This window comes from Salvelinus fontinalis, chromosome 21 (assembly GCF_029448725.1).
Source record: "Salvelinus fontinalis isolate EN_2023a chromosome 21, ASM2944872v1, whole genome shotgun sequence".
NCBI lineage: Eukaryota > Metazoa > Chordata > Actinopteri > Salmoniformes > Salmonidae > Salvelinus > Salvelinus fontinalis.
In genome coordinates this window covers 18,817,096-18,840,940 of record NC_074685.1, presented here as the reverse complement: position 1 = coordinate 18,840,940, position 23,845 = coordinate 18,817,096, and the positions used below count along the sequence as shown (strand labels likewise).

The following is a 23,845-nucleotide window of genomic DNA, read 5'->3' as shown; positions in this document are numbered from 1 at the left end:
CGATGGTGGCTGTTGTCGTTGTGTTGCTGGAGGAGCGAGGAGAGGGACGGAAGCTATACTGTTACACTGGCAATACTAAAGTGCTTATAAGAACATCTAATAGTCAAAGGTTAATGAAATACAAATGGCATAGAGGGAAATAGTCCTATAATTCCTATAATAACTACAACCTAACACTTCTTACCTGGGAATATTGAAGACTCGTGTTAAAAGGAACCACCAGCTTTCATATGTTCTCATGTTCTGAGCAAGCTTTCTTACATAGCACATATTGCAGTTTTACTTTCTTCTCCAACACTTTGTTTTTGCATTATTTAAACCAAATTGAACATGTTTCATTATTTATTTGAGGCTAAATTGATTTTATTGATATATTATATTAAGTTAAAATAAGTGTACATTCAGTATTGTTGTAATTGTCATTATTACAAGTACATTTTTTTTAAACGGCCCGATTAATCGGTATCGGCGTTGAAAAATAATAATCGGTCTACCTCTAGTGTCCACTTACTTTTGTATGTATAGTGCAGTTTTTAGTGTTACTTGTCATTGCTCCTGCTTCCATAAAAGCACCGCAAGAACACAATGTTACAGAGATTTACAATATGAATCTTATTTAGCTTTGTTTATCTTTGTGTATATGTAGTTGCCAGTGTTTGATTTGGGTTATATAGGCTGATGAATGGGTTCCGTCACCACTTGAGAATGACCTTGAAACGGTCAGTGTGAGAACAAGAATTTCTGAATGACTCCGTTATTCTTTTATTCAAGAAGAAGTCAGCAGTTCTTAATCAGCACAGTATAGAGAGGGAGAACAACGATAGACTGAAAGAGGGAGGCAGAGACTGACAGGGAGAGAGCGATATGGATGAGAGCGTTACGAGGAGAAGCTAGTCCTGAAACCCCTGTCTTGCTCCACTGCCTTAATTGGTAGCAGAGTTTGGTATTTCAGCTGCTTTGCCCTCCTGCCATTAATGGCTCTAATCTGTCAAAAACAGTCCCTCAGCCTATCAGAACAGTGCAGAGCTTGCTCAGCTGATTACCCACTAGGCCTTGCATCTCCCTGCAGTGCAGACTCATGAGTTTGAAAGTCCCCTTGGATGACGCATTTTGTAATTGGCAGCCCTGCTCAGTCAGCTGTGAAGTCAATCCACACCCATCTTCCCCAAAATGTCAACCCATCACCACATTGCTCTGTGTAATGGCTGCGTTGTTTGATCGTCCTCATCCGTCTCTTTCTCTCCTCCGACAGGGGAGTCTGTCTCTGTGATCAAGCACACTGACCCGGTGCCTGACCCCCGGGCTGTCAACCAGGACAAGAAGAACATGCTCTTCTGTGTGAGTAACTAGAAAACCATGAAATACCTCTCTTCCCCTTTCATCTTCTATTGTCTCTTCAGTACATGATCCTCTTCCCTGTTTAGCCAACCAAAGAATTATAATCTCCTTTCCTCCACTTATCTCCGTTACATGTTCCTCTCTGGGATTTTATTGTCAGACCTCTTATCCTTAACGCCTCGTCCTCTTCTCCAGTTTTTTTACTGGTCCTTCCCCACTTGTTCAGATGCCCAGTGTGTGTCAGGTTTCCCCAGTGTTAATACAGCCCTCAGCAGTGTACACCTGTTGTCTCATCACCTCTCCTCTTTCCTCCACAGGGCACCAACATAGCAGCGGGTAAGGCAGTGGGTGTTGTGATGGCCACAGGTGTCAACACGGAGATTGGCAAGATCCGGGACGAGATGGCGTCCACGGAGCAGGAGCGTACGCCTCTGCAGCAGAAGCTGGATGAGTTTGGGGAGCAGCTGTCCAAGGTCATCTCCCTGATCTGCATTGCTGTGTGGCTCATCAACATTGGCCACTTCAGTGACCCCGTCCACGGAGGCTCCTGGATCCGTGGCGCCGTGTACTACTTCAAGATTGCTGTGGCCCTGGCCGTGGCCGCCATCCCAGAGGGTAAGAGTCACTAGGCGAGTGGGAGTGAGGGGAAGCAGTCTATAATATACAGAAGCAATACATTGGGCTCCAGCATAGTTAGTATGTCTAACCCCCTCTTATCGCCATCTCTTTTTACTAGGTCTGCCCGCTGTCATCACCACCTGTCTGGCTCTAGGAACCCGCCGCATGGCCAAGAAGAACGCCATCGTCCGCAGCCTGCCCTCTGTGGAGACCCTGGGCTGCACCTCTGTCATCTGCTCCGATAAGACCGGCACCCTCACCACCAACCAGATGTCTGTCTGCAGGGTGAGTCCCCATCCCCAGAGCACCATGGGGATTTAGTAGGAATGGCTGATGTTTAGTATTAGGGTTTGTCCAACGCTCAGGGTATTAAAACTAACATGACCTTTTGTAGTGAAAAATATTCTTACCTAAATCTATGATTCTATCTTTGTTTGTGTGCTACTGCATCCTGGGAAAGTGTCAAGTCCAGCTGCGGGGTCCAGCTGAGCCAAAAAGAGCCTACAGCAGCCTGTTCAACATTAGCATATTTAACCAGGTGGAGTTTTAGGGCTATCTGAGCTCAACTTTATTAGCCTCTGCTAGTTTATGTAGCCGTATACCTGCTTAAGGAGAAGGCTATGTTCTTGCCAACCATGAACAATCCAGTGAGTACTTTGCCACTGATTTGGCAGCAGAACCCACCTGGCAATAAAGCAGTCTTGACAGCGTCTACTGACAGTGTGGATTTATCCACAGGGTATTGTAGAGGTTGAAAGGCAAAGCAGTATAATGAATGATTCATTTATTTGCTATCATGGTTTAAATTAGATTGGGAAGTGGGATATGAAGTTGTTGTTCCTATATTTATTGAATTGCATCATATTAGATTGATTATATGCATCCGCCGAACACTTTATGCCAGGGGTAGGAGATTAGATTCAGCCGCGGGCCGATGTTTGTCAGAGCGAATGGTCGGGAGACAGGAACGTAAATTCTAATCATTTGTGCACTGCAAATTTGAAAATAACAATTTCATACCTTTATTACATTGAGACACGATCACTTCTCTTTTTTCCCCCGTTGGAACAGACTTCCAAAACTGAACAAATGTTTAGAGGAGTTCCTGGTGATTTTCGTCTCCCCTCCCCCTCTTCACTGCCTTCAGATTGGTGATGAGTGACAAACACGCGGTCATCCATATTTAGGGGGATGGGCAACAGGGGGTCTGCCTGTTACTGACCCCCTGAATATGGACCATTATGCATTACCACTCCCAAGTCTCTTTCCCCAATAGTCTCCTCTGCTGCTATTCTCTTCCACTGCATCACTCCTCTATAATTTCTATCTTCCTTTCTTCCTGCCTTCTCCTACTATTCTCACATTTCATTCCCTCATTCTCTTCATTCTTCTCCCTCTCATCTCTCTCTTTCTCGTGTTTTTTTGAGGGCCTCTGCTGAGAGGGTCTCTGCATGCAAACACAGCGCACGGCACACACAACATTACATAATACATCTCCACACAACACTGCCCAGCATAATCAAAACAGCACAGCATAACATGGCAGCAGGGTTCAATTCTTGCAATAGAGGGGAGAGATTGGAAGCAGCATCTTGTTTAAAGATATCAAAGAAATAGGTTTCCAATGCAAAACTTGCTGGCATATATACTTCTGAACTATTCCTGTACCAATACTGCAATATCAGAATCTGAAATTCGGCTGCTGTGTAAGAAGCGTAGCTCTCTAGCCTGCTTGAGTAGAGGAATGTTTTTCTTAATTCATTGTGTTTTTGGTGAAGCATCCCTGACGTCACAGCTCTTTGAAGTCTGTACTGTGCCGCAGGAGGGGAGAAGGGAAAGACGACACCGGTTCATACTTTTATTTTAATATTTCTCTCCATCTTGCCTTGCTTCTCTGCAGAGCCGGCACCAGGAGATTCGTCTCACTCTGTGTGTCTGTGGAGGAGGCATGCTTGCCCTCTTATTCACGCTCTCTGTTTCTCACTCTCTCCATCTCCCTTTATTTTTATTATTTTTCTCTTTCGCTCCTCTAACCCTATCCCTGTCTGCTTTTTCTCTCCTGTCTCCTCTAATTAGCCCTATCCCTGTCTGCTTTTTCTCTCCTGTCTCCTCTAATTAGCCCTATCCCTGTCTGCTTTTTCTCTCCTGTCTCCTCTAATTAGCCCTATCCCTGTCTGCCTTTTCTCTCCTGTCTCCTCTAATTAACCCTATCCCTGTGCCTTTTCTCTCCTGTCTCCTGTCTCCTCTAACCCTATCCCTGTCTGCCTTTTCTCTCCTGTCTCCTGTCTCCTCTAACCCTATCCCTGTCTGCCTTTTCTCTCCTGTCTCCTGTCTCCTCTAACCCTATCCCTGTCTGCCTTTTCTCTCCTGTCTCCTGTCTCCTCTAACCCTATCCCTGTCTGCCTTTTCTCTCCTGTCTCCTGTCTCCTCTAACCCTATCCCTGTCTGCCTTTTCTCTCCAGTCTCCTGTCTCCTCTAACCCTATCCCTGTCTGCCTTTTCTCTCCTGTCTCCTCTAACCCTATCCCTGTCTGCTTTTTCTCTCCTGTCTCCTCTAACCCTATCCCTGTCTGCTTTTTCTCTCCTGTCTCCTCTAACCTATCCCTGTCTGCCTTTTCTCTCCTGTCTCCTCTAATTAGCCCTATCCCTGTCTGCCTTTTCTCTCCTGTCTCCTCTAATTAGCCCTATCCCTGTGCTTTTTCTCTCCTGTCTCCTCTAATTAGCCCTATCCCTGTCTGCCTTTTCTCTCCTGTCTCCTCTAACCCTATCCCTGTCTGCCTTTTCTCTCCTGTCTCCTCTAACCCTATCCCTGTCTGCCTTTTCTCTCCTGTCTCCTCTAACCCTATCCCTGTCTGCCTTTTCTCTCCTGTCTCCTCTAATTAGCCCTATCCCTGTCTGCCTTTTCTCTCCTGTCTCCTCTAATTAGCCCTATCCCTGTCTGCCTTTTCTCTCCTGTCTCCTCTAATTAGCCCTATCCCTGTCTGCCTTTTCTCTCCTGTCTCCTCTAATTAGCCCTATCCCTGTCTGCCTTTTCTCTCCTGTCTCCTCTAATTAGCCCTATCCCTGTCTGCCTTTTCTCTCCTGTCTCCTCTAATTAGCCCTATCCCTGTCTGCCTTTTCTCTCCTGTCTCCTCTAATTAGCCCTATCCCTGTCTGCCTTTTCTCTCCTGTCTCCTCTAATTAGCCCTATCCCTGTCTGCCTTTTCTCTCCTGTCTCCTCTAATTAGCCCTATCCCTGTCTGCCTTTTCTCTCCTGTCTCCTCTAATTAGCCCTATCCCTGTCTGCCTTTTCTCTCCTGTCTCCTCTAATTAGCCCTATCCCTGTCTGCCTTTTCTCTCCTGTCTCCTCTAATTAGCCCTATCCCTGTCTGCCTTTTCTCTCCTGTCTCCTCTAATTAGCCCTATCCCTGTCTGCCTTTTCTCTCCTGTCTCCTCTAATTAGCCCTATCCCTGTCTGCCTTTTCTCTCCTGTCTCCTCTAATTAGCCCTATCCCTGTCTGCCTTTTCTCTCCTGTCTCCTCTAATTAGCCCTATCCCTGTCTGCCTTTTCTCTCCTGTCTCCTCTAATTAGCCCTATCCCTGTCTGCCTTTTCTCTCCTGTCTCCTCTAATTAGCCCTATCCCTGTCTGCCTTTTCTCTCCTGTCTCCTCTAATTAGCCCTATCCCTGTCTGCCTTTTCTCTCCTGTCTCCTCTAATTAGCCCTATCCCTGTCTGCCTTTTCTCTCCTGTCTCCTCTAATTAGCCCTATCCCTGTCTGCCTTTTCTCTCCTGTCTCCTCTAATTAGCCCTATCCCTGTCTGCCTTTTCTCTCCTGTCTCCTCTAATTAGCCCTATCCCTGTCTGCCTTTTCTCTCCTGTCTCCTCTAATTAGCCCTATCCCTGTCTGCCTTTTCTCTCCTGTCTCCTCTAATTAGCCCTATCCCTGTCTGCCTTTTCTCTCCTGTCTCCTCTAATTAGCCCTATCCCTGTCTGCCTTTTCTCTCCTGTCTCCTCTAATTAGCCCTATCCCTGTCTGCCTTTTCTCTCCTGTCTCCTCTAATTAGCCCTATCCCTGTCTGCCTTTTCTCTCCTGTCTCCTCTAATTAGCCCTATCCCTGTCTGCCTTTTCTCTCCTGTCTCCTCTAATTAGCCCTATCCCTGTCTGCCTTTTCTCTCCTGTCTCCTCTAATTAGCCCTATCCCTGTCTGCCTTTTCTCTCCTGTCTCCTCTAATTAGCCCTATCCCTGTCTGCCTTTTCTCTCCTGTCTCCTCTAATTAGCCCTATCCCTGTCTGCCTTTTCTCTCCTGTCTCCTCTAATTAGCCCTATCCCTGTCTGCCTTTTCTCTCCTGTCTCCTCTAATTAGCCCTATCCCTGTCTGCCTTTTCTCTCCTGTCTCCTCTAATTAGCCCTATCCCTGTCTGCCTTTTCTCTCCTGTCTCCTCTAATTAGCCCTATCCCTGTCTGCCTTTTCTCTCCTGTCTCCTCTAATTAGCCCTATCCCTGTCTGCCTTTTCTCTCCTGTCTCCTCTAATTAGCCCTATCCCTGTCTGCCTTTTCTCTCCTGTCTCCTCTAATTAGCCCTATCCCTGTCTGCCTTTTCTCTCCTGTCTCCTCTAATTAGCCCTATCCCTGTCTGCCTTTTCTCTCCTGTCTCCTCTAATTAGCCCTATCCCTGTCTGCCTTTTCTCTCCTGTCTCCTCTAATTAGCCCTATCCCTGTCTGCCTTTTCTCTCCTGTCTCCTCTAATTAGCCCTATCCCTGTCTGCCTTTTCTCTCCTGTCTCCTCTAATTAGCCCTATCCCTGTCTGCCTTTTCTCTCCTGTCTCCTCTAATTAGCCCTATCCCTGTCTGCCTTTTCTCTCCTGTCTCCTCTAATTAGCCCTATCCCTGTCCCGCCGTCTTGCTGGTGTGTGTTTGTTTATTATGGAGAACTAATATTCTCCCGCTCTTCCGTCACATTGTGTTGGCTCCCATTAATTTACAGACAGATTACATCCACACATTCATCCCAGCATGGATATGCATTAGTACCTTTGTCTAGAATACATCTCCAGGAGACCCACAGCCACCAGTAGTAAAGTGTGCTTAATCCTTAGTGTTTTTGTTCCCAGGTACAGTAGCAATTATTTCATTAATTTGCCTACGTAAAGCTGGTATGGTTTATCAGTGCTCTATTGGTATTGTAGTTGTCTGATGTGCTGCACCCTACTTGGCAAGCTGTGCTTCTACTGCATGTAGATCACCGGGCTCCAATCAAATGTTATTGGTCACAAATATGTTATTGGTGACAAATACAACCGGGATAGACTTTACAGTGAAATGCTTGCTTATGAGCCCGTTCACAAAATGCAGTTAATAACTAAGAAATATTTGCTAAATAGAAAAGGAGATAACACAATATAAACCATACATTTTGGGCGGCAGGTAGCCTAGTAGTTAGAGCATTGGGCCAGTAGCCGAAAGGTTGATAGATCGAATCCTTGAGCTGACAAGGTAAAAATCTGTCATTTTGTCCCTGAACAAGGCATGAACCCACTGTTCCTAGGCTGTCATTGTAAATAAGAATTTGTTCTTAACTGACTTGCCTTGTTAAATAAAAAATGAGGCAAGGAGTACCAGTACTGAGACGAAGTGCAGGAGTACACAGTAGTGGTAATTGATGTTATACAGTATTTACAGTACCAGTATTTACTATTTTCTACATGGTAGAATAATAGTGAAGACAACTATGAAATAACACAAGGATTCATGTAGTAACCAAAAGTGTTAAACAAACCAAAATATATTTTAGATACTTAATGACAGCTTTGTGCACTCTTGACATTCTCTCAACCAGCTTCACCTGGATTGCTTTTCCAACAGTCATGAAGGAGTTCCCACATATGCTGAGCACTTGTTGGCTGCTTTTCCTTCACTCTGCAGTCCAACTCATCCCTAACCATCTCAATTGGGTTGAGGTCGGGTGATCGTTGAGGCCAGGTCATCTGACACTGCACCATCACGCTCCTTAGTCAAATAGTCCTTACACAGCCTAGAGGTGTGTTGGGTCATTGTCCTTTTGGAAAAACAAATGATGATCCCACTAAGTGCAATCCAGATGGGTTGGTGTATCGTTGCAGAATGCTGTGGTAGCCCTGCTGGTTAAGTATGCCTTGAATTCTAAATAAATCACAGACAGTATCACCAGCAAAGCACCTGCTCCATGCTTCACGGCGGGAACCACACATGCGGAAATCATCCGTTCACCTACTCGGCGGTTGGAACCAAACATTTCAAATTTGGACTCATCAGACCAAAAACATATTTCCACCGGTCTTATGTCAATTGCTCGTGTTTCTTCGCCCAAGCAAGTCCTCTTATTGGTGTCCTTTTAGTAGTGGTTTCTTTGCAGCAATTTGACCATGAAGGCCTGATTCACGCCGTCTCCTCTGAAGAGTTGATGTTGATGTCTGTTACTTGAACTCTGAAGCATTTATTTAGGCTGCAATCTGAGGTGCAGTTAACTCTAAATAATATCCTCTGCAGCAGAGGTAACTCTGTTTTCCTTTCCTGTGGCGGTCCTCGTGCGAGCCAGTTTCATCATAGCCCTTGATGATTTTTGCGACTGCACTTGAAGAAACGTTCAAAGTTCTTGAAATGTTCTGTATTGACTGACCTTCAAGTAATGATGGACTGTCGTTTCTCTTTGCTTATTTGAGCTGTTCTTGCCATAATATGGACCTGGTCTTTTACCAAACAGGGCTATTTTCTTTATACCACCCCTACCTTGTCACAACAACTGATTGGTTCAAACACATTAAGAAGGAAAAAAATTCCACAAATTAACTTTTCAGGAAGGGACACCTGTTAATTGAAATGCATTCCACGTGACTACCTCATGAAGTTGGTTGAGAGAATACCAAGAGTATGCAAAGCTGTCAAGGCAAAGGGTGGTTACTTTGAAGAATCTCATATCAAATATATTCTAGGGAGTTGTTCCTAGCCACAGTGCTTCTACATCTGTATTGCTTGCTGTTTGGGGTTTTAGGTTGGGTTTCTGTGTAGCACTTTGTGACATTGGCTTATGTAAAAAGGGCTTTATAAATACATTTTGATTTTGTTTATCACTTTTTTTGGTTACTAATTGATTCCTTATGTGTTAATTCATAGTTTTGATGTCTTCACTATTCTACAATGTAGAAAATAGTACAAATATTGAAAAACCGTGAAGGAGTAAATGTCAATTTTTGACTGGTACTGTTTATGTAGTTAGGGGTAAAAATAACTAGGCAATCAGGATGTATAATAACCAGAGTAGCCGCAGGGTATGTGAAGTGTCAGTGTATTTTGTGAGTGTGTGGTTAGTCAAGTAAGTGTGCATAGAGCCAGTGCATTACGATAAATAAATAATAATGGAGGTCAGTGTAAATAGTCCGGGTAGCTATTTTAGTAACTGTTCAGCAGTCTTATGGCATGGGTGTAGAAATTGTTCAGGAGCCTTTTGGTCCCAGACTTGGTGCTCCAGTACCACTTGAGTTGCCATACCAACCTGTCATGCAACCAGTCAAAATGCTCTCAATGTTGCAGTTGTAGAACTTTTTGAGGATCTGAGGGCCCGGGCCAAATCTTTTTAGCCTCCTGAGGGAGAAGAGGCGTTGTCCTACCCTCTTCACGACTGTGATGTTTTTGGACCATGATGGGTCATTAGTGACGTGGACACCGAGGAACTTGAAGCTCTCACTCCACTACAGCCTTGTCGATGTGAATGGAGGGGCGGGGGGGGTGTTCGGCCCTCTGTCATTCCTACAATAAGCTACTTTGTCTTGCCCACGTTGAGGGAGCGGTTGTCATGGCATCACACTGCCAGGTCTCTGACCTCTTCCCTATAGGCTGTGTCGTCGGCAAATTTCATGATCGTGTTGGATACGTGCGCGCCCACACAGTTGTGGGTGAATTGGAGGGGACTGAGCACGCACCCCTAAGGGGCCCCCGTGTTGAGGGTCAGCATGGCGGATGTGTTGTTGCCTACCTTTACCGTCTGGGGGGGGTCTGTCAGGAGAAGTCTGTCAGGAAGTCCAGGATCCAGCTGCAAAGTGAGGTGTTCAGTCCAAGGGTCGTTAGTTTAGGGATGAGCTTGAAAGGCACTATGGTGTTGAACGCTGAGCTGTAGTCAATTAACAGCTTTCTCACGTAGATGTTCCCTTTGTGTAGGTGGGAAAGGGCAGTGTAGAGGGCAAAGAGATTGTGTCGTCTGTCAATCTGTTAGGGCAGTATGTGAATTGGAGTTGGTCCAGGGTTTCTGGGATGATGGTGTTTGAGCCATGAGCAGCCTTTCAAAGCATTTCATGGCTACAGATGTGACTGCTGTGCGGCGGTAGTCATTTATACAGGTTCACTTGGTGTTCTTGAGTACAGGTACCATGGTGGTTTGCTTTAAACTTGTAGGTATTACAGACTGGGTCAGGAAGAGGTTGAAAAATGTCAGTGAAGATACTTGTCAGCTGATCAGCACATGCTCTGAGTACCTGTCCTGGTAATCCATCTGGCCCTGTGGACTTGTGAATGTTAGCCTGTTTAAAGGTCATACTCACGTCGGCCACGGAGAGCGTGATCATACAGTTGTCCGGAACAGCTGGTGCACTCACGCATGGTTCAATGTTGCTTGCCTCAAAGCGAGCATAAAGGCATTACAATTGTTTGCTCTTGTCACTGGGCAGCTCATGGCTGGATTTCCCTTTTTTAATCTGTGATAGTTTGCAAGCCGTGCCACATCCGATGAGCGTCAGAGCCGGTGTAGTAGGATTCGGTTTTAGTCATGTGTTGACACTTTGCCTGTTTGACTGTTTCTTATATGCGTTCGGATTAGTGTCCCTCTTGCCCACTTGAGGGAGAAGTTGTTGTCCTGGCATCACACGGCCAGGTCTCAGACCTCCCTATAGGCTGTCTCGAGCGGCAGCTCTAGCTTTTAGTTCAATGTGGATGCTGCCTGTAATCCATGGCTTTTATTTGTGAAATGGACGTACGGTTACTGTAGGACGATGTCATCGATGCACTTATTAATGAAGCTGGTGACTGATGTGGTAAACTCCTCAATGCCATCGGATGAATCCTGGAACATATTCCAGTTTGTGCAAAACAGTCCTGTAGCGTAGCATCTGCTTTATCTGACCACTTCCGTATTTACCACATCATTCCTACTTCCTGTTTTTTTCTTTTTTTATTGTAAGCAGGAATCGGAAGGCTAGAGTTATGGTCAAATTTGCCAAATGGAGGGCGAGCTTTGTATACGTCTCTAGGTGACATGCTGGTAGAAATGAGGTAAAACAGATTTCAGTTTTCCTACATTAAAATCACCAGCCACTAGGAGCGCAGCCTCTGGATAAGAATTTTCTTGTTTGCTTATGACTCCTATAGAGCTCGTTGAGTGCGGTCTTAGTGCCAGCATCAGTTTTCAGTGGTTGGTGGTAAATGGACAGCTGTGAAAAATACAAAACAAATGTTGTATTGGTTTGTATGGTATGTTTTACAGCTTATCATGCGCTATTCTAACTAAAGCGAGCAGGACCTTGAGACTTCCTTAATAGAGATTGTTTACCAGCTGTTGATAGTCTCACCCAGTTCTGAATGTCCCGTTGATAGGATAGTCTCGATCAGAGCTCGTCCAGTTTATTCTCCAGCGACTGTATATTCGCCAATAGAAGGGTAGAGACTATTTTATTCTCACCGCCGTAGTTTGGGTCAGGTATGGGATAATCAATGTCTTTCGCCTCTGACTCATTGAAGTAAAGTCCTCGTCCAAATCAAGGTTAGTGATATCAAATTTATTTATATAGCCCTTCTTACATCAGCTGATATCTCAAAATGCTGTACAGAAACCCAGCCTAAAACCCCAAACAGCAAGCAATGCAGGTGTAGAAGCACAGTGGCTAGGAAAAACTCCCTAGAAAGGCTAAAACCTAGGAAGAAACCTAGAGGAACCAGGCTATGAGGGGTGGCCAGTCCTCTTCTGGCTGTGCCAGATTATAACAGAACATGGCCAAGATGTTCAAATGTTCATAAATGACCAGCATGGTCAAATAATAATAATCACAGTGGTTGTCGAGGGTGCAGCAAGTCAGCACCTCAGGAGTAAATGTCAGTTGGCTTTTCATAGCCGATCATTAAGAGTATCTCTACCGCTCCTGCTGTCTCTAGAGAGTTGAAAACAGCAGGTCTGGGACAGGTAGCACGTCCGGTGAACAGGTCAGGGTTCCATAGCCGCAGGCAGAACAGTTGAAACTGGAGCAGCAGCACGGCCAAGTGGACTGGGGACAGCAAGGAGTCATCATGCCAGGTAGTCCTGAGGTATGGTCCTAGGGCTCAGGTCCTCCGAGAGAAAGAGAGAATTAGAGAGAGCATACTTAAATTCACACAGGACACCGGATAAGACAGGACAAGTACTCCAGATATAACAAACTGACCCTAGCCCCCTGACACAAACTACTGCAGCATAAATACTGGAGGCTGAGACAGGAGGGGTCAGGAGACACTGTAGCCCTATCCATGATACCCTCGGACCAAACAGGAAGGATATAACCCCACCCACTTTGCCAAAGCACAGCCCCCACACCACTAGAGGGATACCGTCAACCACCAACTTACCATCCTGAGACAAGGCCGATAGCTGTTCTGATGTCCAAAAGCTCTTGTCGATCATAGGAAATGATGGTGGAAACATTGTTTACAAAGAAAAGTTACGATTGGCTGCCAAAAATACAATTGATCTGGAGCCCATAAAATGGCCGCTTTCCGAATCATCGGCCTATGGTGTTAGGGTGATTTAGGGGATCTAGAGAACTGGCGGTTGTGTAAAGCCTGTCGCATGCTTCCCATTCAAAACAATGTGACGTGTTTGTCCATTTTGGTGTTCGGCACAGGTTTTTTTGGGCTGTGGTTGGTGAACTGATAGCAGTGTGTCGTGGAAATGCAGCACTGAGAGAGACTTGGTCATTTCTTCAACCAATCATCTTTATTTAATATCGATTCATTATTGCAATAATGAAACCGTCAGCCCAACAGCCTTGACTGTTAGGCTGAGAGCCTCCCAAACAACGAGAAACAGACATCTTATATAGGACACTAAGAATGCTTAGTTCCACCCCTCAAATCAAATCAAATTTTATTTGTCACATACACATGGTTAGCAGATGTTAATGCGAGTGTAGCGAAATGCTTGTGCTTCTAGTTCCGACAATGCAGTAATAACCAACAAGTAATGTAACCTAACAATTCCACAACTACTACCTTATACACACAAGTGTAAAGGGATGAAGAATATGTACATAAAGATAAATGAATGAGTGATGGTACAGAACGGCATAGGCAAGATGCAGTAGATGGTATAGAGTACAGTCTATACATATACATATGAGATGAGTAATGTAGGATATGTAAACATTATATTAAGTGGCAGCTTAAAGAGCATCATAAGCCACTTTGGATTCATCTAGTCGTTAACAACACATGGTGTTATAACCCCCAACCCTGGCTTAATTTCCCTGATGCCAGGATGTCTAGGAACCCTTTGTCCAGTCCATCTCTATCCCAGTTACAACCACCCCACATCCTGTCCATGGAATACATCTCCCTCAGTGCACCACTGATCAGACTAGCTGCAGGAAGCTAGACTGGACACCATAAAAACTCAGCCTTAGTCTTACTATTAGTTAAATATATAATCGTTCACTATTAATATAAAATAAATCAGGTATGTCGTTTTTCTATCACAAGTGGCTACTGGACAGGATTCTTTTTTTAATTTTTAGCCCCTTTTTCTCCCCAATTTTGTGGTATCCAATTGTTAGTAGTTACTATCTTGTCTCATCGCTACAACTCCCGTACGGGCTCAGGAGAGACGAAGGTCGAAAGCCATGCGTCCTCCGAAACACAACCCAACCAAGCCGCACTGCTTCTTAACACAGCGCGCATCCAACCCGGAAGCCAGCCGCACCAATGTGTAGGCGGAAACACCGTGCACCCGCCCCCCTCGGTTAGCGCGCACTGCACCCGGCCCGCCACAGGAGTTGCTGGTGCGTGATGAGACAAGGATATCCCTACTGGCCAAACCCTCCCTAACCCGGACGACGCTAAGCGAATTGTGCGTCGCCCCATGGACCTCCCGGTCGCGGCAGGCTGCGACAGAGCCTGGGCGCGAACCCAGAGTCTCTGGTGGCACAGCTAGCGCTGCGATGCAGGGCCCTAGACCACTGCGCCACCCGGGTGGACAGGATTCTTTAATGAAATGTAATTCAATGAGAGATGACTAGTATTCATGCAATTTTTTTCGCTTGAGAAATACTGCACCAAACATCTTAGTTAATGTAAAATTGGGTAACTTAGACCTCCTCATAAAAAACATCAATTCGATTTCTTAATGTATCTTAGATGAATTTGAATTATTTTGAGGAAGTCTACAGTATACTGGATATGTTGCTGTGGTGTTTTAAGAGGGACAACAGAAACATTGCAGCTTTTTTCGCTCTTTTTTTTTTTTAAGCGAAGGCATTTTAGGGAAGTATGCGAGGCACAGACGACTGAACGAACCTAGTATGCGAGCGCCTTGCATCCATAAGGAAACAGATGTGTGTGTGACCTGACACGTTTTCTACCCATTTGTGTTCTAGATGTTCGTTATTGACCAGGCGGCGGGCGATAGCTGCTCCCTGAAGGAGTTCACAATCACTGGCTCCACATACGCCCCTGAGGGACAAGTGTGAGTAGAGACACATACAGAATGAGCACACAATGAAACACACACGCGTAGTCATATTATCAATACACCACACCATACCTGAGCTCACTGTTCCCCCTTTTTCATGGCTGTTGTCTTTTATTCCAGGTACCATGATGGTAAACCAGTCAAGTCCTCCCAGTATGATGGCTTAGTTGAGATGGCCTCCATCTGTGCCTTATGTAACGACTCCTCCCTGGATTACAATGAGGTTTATGTCCTTTATAACCTTCACTGTTATGTTCCTGCTGGTTGAAAAGGCCTGTCACATAAGCCTTTATCAGGGGTTCATTTATGGTTTTGAATATCAGTAGGCATCTCCATTATGTTGTGGATATACAAGTTAACTGTTTTAGTTGTTTATTGCTATTATCTGGTGTGTGTGTTTTCTCCTCAGATCAAAGGTGTGTATGAGAAGGTTGGCGAGGCTACAGAGACTGCCCTCACCTGCCTGGTGGAGAAGATGAATGTGTTTGACACTGACGTCAAGGGCCTGTCCAAGATCGAGAGAGCCAATGCCTGCAACTCTGTAAGCCACCGTCAGCTACGCTCTTAATCCCAACATGATTCTCCTGTGAAAGTATTATAAAACTGCGTGTTGATCTGTCAACCTATTACCTTTATAGTGCACTACGTTTGACCTGAGCCCTATGGGCCCTGGTGGTCAAAAGTAGTGCACTATAAAGGAAATAGGGTGCCATTTAGGACTTATGCCTGAGTGTGGTCCAATTCCATCAGACATCCCCAGGTTGTTGTTCCACTCCTTGTTAAAGATGTGTTGGTGTGTGTTTCTTCACTGTGTGGTACAGGTGATCAAGCAGCTGATGAAGAAGGAGTTCACCCTGGAGTTCTCCAGAGACAGGAAGTCAATGTCTGTGTACTGCACACCCAACAAGGCCCACTCCTCCATTGGCAAGATGTTTGTTAAGGTAATTATTAGCATCCATCTACAGTATTTCTCGGATTGTAGACCATATGGACACCGGAGAAATTCCTTATATAGTGCACTACTTTTGACCAGGGCCCAGTAGGTCACTATATAGGGAATAGGGTGTCATTTTGGACACAGTTCTAGAGGCCGCTTCATAACTATGATAAATGATAGGATTTTGATACATGTATTTGTGTACTTTAAGAACAGGTGTCATTTTGTAGTTGTAATGTACAGTATGTAGGAAATGAGCAGAGGATAATGCTTTATTTCCTCTGGTTTGAGTTCCTGTCTCTGTCCCTCACTCTCAGGGAGCCCCAGAAGGAGTGCTTGACAGGTGCACTCACATCCGTGTGGGCAGGAACAAGGTGCTCCTGACCCCGGGCATCAAGGACAAGGTATTGTCAGTGATCAGGGAGTACGGGACGGGGCGTGACACACTGCGCTGCCTGGCCCTGGCCACAAAGGACAACCCTATTGCCAAAGAGGACATGGCGTTGGAAGACTCAAACCGCTTCATTGAATACGAGGTGAGGGAGTGGGAGTCATAATGCAGTGAAATTGACATAAATAGCAGAGCATTTATTCAGAGAACTTATGTATTACTGTATAGAAGTAACATGATGAGGCTGCAAAAATAAGTGTATATTGCAAAAACAAAATATTTCAATCATATGGATGAGGCCTTGTGAGTGAGCCAAATCCAGGACTCTGGTCTGACTGTCTCTCTCCTCAGACGGACCTGACGTTCGTGGGTTGCGTGGGCATGCTGGACCCTCCCAGGGCGGAGGTGGCTGCCTCCATCAAGCTGTGCCGCCTGGCCGGCATCCGCGTCATCATGATCACCGGCGACAACAAAGGCACAGCCATTGCCATCTGCCGCCGCATCGGCATCTTCAGTGACAAAGACGATGTCTCCTCCATGGCCTTCACTGGCCGCGAGTTTGACGACTTGTCGCCGGCTGCCCAGCGAGACGCGGTGGTCAATGCACGCTGCTTTGCCCGCGTGGAGCCGTCTCACAAGTCCAAGATTGTGGAGTTCCTACAGTCCATGGACGAGATCACGGCCATGGTGAGTGAGAAGAGGTCTTCCTGAGACCTGCCTCATCAGTTTCTGTGCAGTGTTGAACTGAAACTACACTTTGTGGTTCGGCTTTCATGATGAGCCCTCAGCATGTCATGTAACCTCTAAAACATATGTGATTAGTCTAAAGCTTTCAAGCTATCCTGTAGAAAAGTAGATGGCTAACCACGCCCTGTCCTTTCCCCATGACCAGACTGGTGATGGTGTGAACGACGCCCCTGCCTTGAAGAAGGCAGAGATTGGCATCGCCATGGGTTCAGGCACGGCTGTAGCTAAGTCAGCCTCTGAGATGGTCCTGGCTGATGACAACTTCTCTACTATCGTGGCGGCTGTGGAGGAGGGCAGGGCCATCTACAACAACATGAAGCAGTTCATCCGTTATCTCATCTCCTCCAACGTGGGAGAGGTCGTCTGGTAAGGATCACGGCTTTGTCCCAAATGGCTCCCTATTTCCAGTTAAAGCTCACTACTTTTGACCCGATAGGGCGCTGGTCAATAGTTGTGCACTATATAGGGACTGGGTGTCATTTATCACAACCCCATATCGCTCAGTAAGAAAATCAACAAATGGATGTCAGTGCCAGGGTTAACCTTTTATGGCTGCCATCCCGCTACCGGGATGATATGACTACAGCGAGTGAAAGTGCAGGGCGCCAAATTCAAAAAGCAGAAATCTCATAATTAAAATTCCTCAAACATAGATTTGTCTTATATCATTTTAAAGGTAATCTTGTTGTTAATCCCACCAAAGTGTCCGATTTCAAATATGCTTTTCAGCGAAAGCACTACAAACGATTATGTTAGGTCACCACAAAACCACAATAAGCACAGCCATTTTCCCAGCGAAATAGAGCTTTCACAAAAAACAGAAATAGAGAAAATTAATCACTAACCTTTGATTATTTTCATCAGATGACACTCATAGGACTTCATGTTATACAATACATGCATGTTTTGTTTGATTAAGTTCATATTTATATAAAAAAATCGGAGCTTACATTAACGCGTTAGATTCACTAGTTGCAAAAACATCAAGTGACTTTGCATAGCCACATCGTTTCAACAGAAATACTCATCATAAAAGTTATACACATGGAATTATAGATATACCTCTCCTTAATGCAACCGCTGTGTCAGATTTCAAAAGAACTTTACGGAAAAATAAACCATGCAATAATCTGAGACGGAGCTCAGAACAATAGCCAAATTAGCCGCCATGTTGGACTCAACAGAAACCACATGATAAATGTTTCCTTTGATGAATTCATCAGAATGCAGTCCTAGGAATCTCAGGTCCACAATAAATGCTTGATTAGTTCGTTAATGTCTGTTATTTATGTCAAATTAGCTACTTTGGACATGTTTACCAAACGCCAAACCCAAAGCGCGTCCACTACCGTCCACTATAACGTGACGAAATGTCCAAAAGTTCCGTTACAGTCAGAAACATGGCAAATGATGTACTGAATCAATCTTTAGAATGTTGTTAACATACATCTTGAAAAACCTTCCAACCGGAGAATTTCATCGACTTCAGTTGACCGATGGAATGGAGCTGACTCTCACGTGAACGCGCATGTTCAATGCGTGATCACCTCCTGCCAGAGCTCACTAATTCCTGTCTCTTTCGGGGTCCCTTCACATTAGATTCATCAGACAAAGTTCTATTGACATCTAGTGGAAGCCGTAGGAAGTGAAAACTCATCAATATCTCTCTGTGATTTCAATGAGAGCTTGGTTGAAAATTGGCACCCCCAGAAAAATAGACAGGAAGTGGAACTTCTCAGGTTTTTGCCTGCCATATGAGTTCTGTTATACTCACAGACATAATTCAAACAGTTTTAGAAACTTCAGAGTGTTTTCTATCCAATATGAATAATAATATGCATATATTAGCAACTGGGAATGAGGAGCAGGCCGTTTAATATGGGCACCTCTGTGCACCTTTCATCCAAGCTACTCAATACTGCCCCTTCAGCCATAAAGTTAACAAGCCTTAATCCTCACGTAAATAATGTTATTCTACCATTCCTACAGCATCTTCCTGACGGCTGCTCTAGGCTTCCCTGAGGCTCTGATCCCTGTCCAGCTGCTGTGGGTTAACCTGGTGACGGACGGCCTCCCTGCCACTGCCCTGGGCTTCAACCCCCCCGACCTGGACATCATGAACAAGGTTCCCCGCAATGCCCGCGAGCCCCTCATCTCTGGATGGCTCTTCTTCAGATACCTCGCCATCGGATGTGAGTTCACTTGCCCTCTGTGGAGAAAAAACATTCACAAAAGTGAAATATGGGTTAGTTGAACAAGTGTTTAAGCTGTTGTGTGTATCCAGATAGCCATGTGTGACTCCTGTGCTCTGCCTCTTCAGGCTATGTGGGTGCGGCTACAGTCGGTGCTGCTACCTGGTGGTTTGTCGCTGCTGAGGACGGACCCAGGATCACCTTGTACCAACTGGTAGGAGAACAATGCCAATACAACGCACACACACACACTCTCAAACGCATAGACTTACTGAGCGGCTTTTCTCCTCTGCCCACAGAGCCACTTCCTGCAGTGTGGTCCTGACAACCCAGAGTTTGATGGTTTGAAGTGTGAGCTGTTTGAGTCCCCCTACCCCATGACCATGGCCCTGTCTGTGCTTGTCACCATAGAGATGTGCAACGCCCTCAACAGGTCAGACTATGCCGCTACATCTTTTGCGTTACCTCTCTCTTTTTGAAGTTCTCCACTGTTGCTTTAGGCTTGACACTAGTTGCATAATGTTGTGAGATTAATCTGGTACACATGGTCAAATGATGGGCAAATGGGTTTTCAATCAGTGACTTAACCCAGTTGTTCTCTCTGTTTCCTCAGTGTGTCAGAGAACCAGTCCCTGCTGCGTATGCCCCCCTGGGAGAACGTGTGGCTGCTGGGAGCCATCTGCCTCTCCATGTCCCTGCATTTCCTTATCCTCTACGTGGAGCCCCTGCCGGTGAGACTACCTGCAATAATAATAAACCTGAGGCTACCAGAAATGATTTTTAGAACAATTAAATGCTAGTGTAACGAGTGGGATAGGTGGAGAAACTGAAAAAGCAGGAGAGGTTATCCTCCTCAACCATGTTGCTACCTTCTCCTCTACAGATCATCTTCCAGATCACCCCTCTGAACCTGACCCAGTGGCTGATGGTGCTGAAGCTCTCCCTGCCTGTCCTCCTGCTGGACGAGGTCCTAAAGTTAGCAGCCAGGAACTACATGGAGAACTACCCTGGTAAAGAGCTGGAGAAGCCCAGCAGCAAAGGCTGCTCTCTGTCTGCATGCATGGAGGGCATCTCCTGGCCCTTTGTGGCCCTCACCCTCCCCCTGGTGCTGTGGATTTACAGCACCGACACTAACATGGCAGACATGTTCTGGTCCTGACTGACTTGAGCACAATCCCCCTCTCTCTCTCTCTCCTGTGTGTGCATAGGTAGTGTATGTGTGTGTGTTTGTAGACTTGGAGTGTGCCTGCCGAGCGTGCATGAGAAGGACCTAGTTTAACACAAACTTAAAAAATAATATTCAAAAGTCTTTTTGAAATTGTGAGTGTCAGTTTGACCGTCACTCATGTAGCTGTGGACTTTTTGCTGGTTCAAACAGAAAATAATGTTGTCAGTTTGTTGTCTATTTCCTTTTTAAATTAGATTTTTTTTAATGATTTGGGATTATCACTTTCACTACAGTACAAATAGTATTTTTGCGCTGCCCTTTTCATATTAGTATACAAATGAGATATTTAAAAGCAGTCCATTGACCTGTACAGAGATTGTAGCACTATTTTATGCAACTTTCTTTGTTCATCACTTTGTAAATTGTTGGAACGGATTGCAGGAGGAGTGGCTAAGAGAACGGGTAGGGTTACCTTTTAATGTTTACTGTTGTCTTCAGTATAAACTTACAACTCTTTCAGAGCCAATGGACAAGCACTAGATAGCAGGAGGTGGGTAAGATAAGGGTTTGTGGAGTGATTGTGTATGCATAGTTGAAAACGAAACCTACATGTTCTTTAACCTAGCATGAACTGTACTGGGTTTTTAATTTATGATTTAGTCGTCTCCCCCACATCAATGTAAAAATTACCTTTATGGATAAAAAAATATATATATATATTTGAAAAGCCAGTTTTTCTGCTGTAGGCAGAGCACAGCTACCTCAATACAATCCATTTTGCTCATTTCTAGATTATTTCCCCTACATGGCTTTAGTCTTTATTCAACATTTAGTCCATATAGTTATGACACTTGATGTGCCCCTATTTCCTTGTGCAGAAAACAAAAATCTAATTGGCCTTCCCTCAGTAATTTTTTCTAAGGGTATTTTGTCTTTGTATTTTTTATTTTACTTGACTTTTATTACATTTATTGTTGTTTTGTTGGCAGGATTGGGTTTAGGATGTAAATGTTGCCGTCTTTGTGGGTCAGAATTTTGATTCAAAGGAGAGAAAAGGCTACATTTTTTTACTTTAAAAATACAGGTTTTCCAATTGACTACTCAACCATGAACTTGCGACACAAAAGTCCCAAGGTTTTGTTTTTTATATTTCAAGAAAAATACACTCATGAACCCTTTGAATCAAAGTGTTTTTGTCTTTCTTTACTAGGACTGAGTGAATGTGGTGACCAGATTATTTCTATACAGTGTGGTTTTTGTATGGGCACATACTTGAATATAGATAATGTACAGTGTCTTTGAATGCTTCATCCTTATTGGGCGTAACTTGGCTGGCAGGGTGTGTTTATACAGAACTCTGATCTAGAGTATTTTTTTTCCCTCCGGGGGGCTTACAAGTCTGTGAAAGGTGCAGTATACCTTTAGAATAGTAGTCCCAAGGAGTCCATACCATCACACTAGTATTATTGTCTACTAAATAGGTCTGTTTTTCAGCAATCCAACATGGAAACATACCTCTGTGACGCATGTCTTTTGGTAGATGTCTTGGTTTGATTTCACTGTGTCTGTGTTCTTTAACAACTGTGTGCTTTCTCCTTCAATGCCTTCCACTGGCTTCCCTTTTCACTAGTGAGTATTCCCTTCCACCACCACACTCCTTAACACACCAATCACTTCACATCAAAAATGTATAATGGAGAGATGACCCATAGCTATAACATTTTGATAAACTACAGACATCAGCATATATTTTTGCATTACATGATTGCCTTTGACCAGCTGAGACCATTAGATCAATACATTTTTGCTGTTCTTGTCAGTTTGGACTAGTTGTCCATCTGGTGCTCAGGCAGCTTTCTGCTGTTGCTGCAACTTGATGACGGCCAGGGCTGCCGCTCATCAGCTTTAATTCACTTGTCTCTGACAGGCTATATCGATTCAGGATGGGCTTTTGACTGATGAGAGGCTTTAAAAAAAAATATATGTATTCAGTGCACACTAAAACCAGGACTCTGTAAAATGTTTTGACAGGCAGCCAATTCTGATCTCTTTTCCACTTATTGGTCTTTTGACCAATCATATCAGATCTTTTCACATCAGATCTTTTTCAGAGCGAAAAAATATCAGAACGGGGCTCCCTGTCTGAACGCAGCCATAGAAGTCCGAGTTAGTTGGCTATGTTGTGGTTGATATTGGATTGAGGATATTTGAAGCCATGTCTACATCATATTCCTGTTTTTCTTTGTCACCATTCTTCTAATGGACTTCAGAGTGTCTATTTTCTTGCACACCTACACTTGCAGCTTAAGCTCCCACACAATCACAGATATCAGTGTGGGTGTCAAATCTGGTGTTTTGTTGCATGGTAATATACTGGATGTAGTCTTTTGGCAATGCAGCAAAAATATATATTTTAGACATGTTTTTCTGTTCTGATATTTTCTACTCATCATATTTTCCCTTTCTCTACAGGTGATGACTAAAACCTGCCATTCCATCTAGTCTGATATGATAGCTGTAGAGACTAACTGTCCTGTTCAGCATGTGTGTTCTGGGTAGCATTACACCTCGGATATCTTGACCCGTACTGTATATCAGTGGAGGCTATAGGAGGACGGGCCCATTGTAATGGCTGGAATGGTATCAAACATGGAAACTACAGGTTTGACTCTGTTCCATGAATTCCATTCCAGCCATTACAATGGGCCCATCCTCCTATAGCTCTTCCCACCAGCGTCCTCTGTATATGTGACCTTTGCAGACATGGGTACAATGCATTTATAGTATTTTCAAATGTTATGGGAAAAATGACCAAATAGTAAGTGGAATGAGATGGTGTGGGATTGGTGGGTGGGGGTTTAACTTATATCGTGGTTAGACTTGGGAGAGATGGTGCTGTTTTGGATTCTTATATGCAGGGGAAGCCTTCCATGTCCCTGACATTCCTCCCTGCGTCTTCCTACCTTTAGTATTTCATACCAGGTTGACTATATAGTTTTATATCCATGTACAATACACAGTAGTGCATGCCCACCAGCTGTGAGTAGCCATGCAATTTATCTAGATTTCTATAGTAAAATATTGTACAAAACTGCTTGACACGATAATAGATAAATACTACAGTATCACTAATACTATTAAGTGTTTATCACTGATCAGAAACATTTCCTATTGTTTGGGAATTTGCACAGTACTGGGCCAGAAGACACTGATATCTGTGGAGTCTGAACTTTAACAATATTACCACTCAACTACTATTAGTTGTGAGAAACCAGGACAGAAGCCTGGCTTTGATTTATTAGTGACTTGCAATATAACTGTTCTATACCTGTGGAAAAAAAGTATCTTTTTGTCTTATCATGCAATATCATGTAACTTATTGAAGCTGCAGTTTAACTGATGTGTTAACTCCCCACCATGTTAACAGGAACATCTGTACATTTGATTGATCACTACCTGTGCTCAATGATTGTAACATGCACCACTGAGATTGTGGTTTCAGCTTAATAAACTATTGACTTTATTTGGGTCTATCATTGTGTCTTGTAATCTGAGAGTGCCAGTCTGTGCTGTCATACCAACTCATTGTTTGCCAATGGAGTTGGCAAGTGTGTAAATACACTAAACAAAACATATAACCGCAACAATTTCAAAGATTTTACTGTATTGCAGTTCATATAAGAATCAGTCAATTGAAAAAAATCCATTATGCCCTAATCTATGGATTCCACATGACT

The 23,845-nt window shown here is 44.4% G+C and overlaps 1 protein-coding gene across 2 annotated transcripts in view; it reads left to right on the top strand.

The window, feature by feature from the left end:
• Window positions 1-23,631, top strand: part of LOC129818369 (sarcoplasmic/endoplasmic reticulum calcium ATPase 2-like) — a 64,632-nt gene extending 41,001 nt beyond the window's left edge. The window contains exons 7-22 of one of the 2 annotated variants that reach the window (XR_008753936.1): window positions 1,253-1,338; window positions 1,656-1,953; window positions 2,075-2,241; window positions 14,579-14,667; window positions 14,794-14,896; window positions 15,083-15,214; window positions 15,495-15,614; window positions 15,928-16,146; window positions 16,353-16,688; window positions 16,894-17,114; window positions 18,738-18,940; window positions 19,069-19,154; window positions 19,240-19,373; window positions 19,554-19,671; window positions 19,824-21,737; window positions 22,581-23,631. Coding sequence is in view for 1 of the 2 variants with exons in the window: in XM_055874192.1 (XP_055730167.1) it covers window positions 1,253-1,338; window positions 1,656-1,953; window positions 2,075-2,241; window positions 14,579-14,667; window positions 14,794-14,896; window positions 15,083-15,214; window positions 15,495-15,614; window positions 15,928-16,146; window positions 16,353-16,688; window positions 16,894-17,114; window positions 18,738-18,940; window positions 19,069-19,154; window positions 19,240-19,373; window positions 19,554-19,671; window positions 19,824-20,099 (2,588 nt within the window). In the remaining variant the exon portion in view is untranslated. Of the gene's footprint in view, window positions 1-1,252; window positions 1,339-1,655; window positions 1,954-2,074; window positions 2,242-14,578; window positions 14,668-14,793; window positions 14,897-15,082; window positions 15,215-15,494; window positions 15,615-15,927; window positions 16,147-16,352; window positions 16,689-16,893; window positions 17,115-18,737; window positions 18,941-19,068; window positions 19,155-19,239; window positions 19,374-19,553; window positions 19,672-19,823 lie in introns of both variants that reach the window. The other variant, XM_055874192.1, reaches the window with a different exon arrangement.
• Window positions 23,632-23,845: the final 214 nt, after the last annotated feature.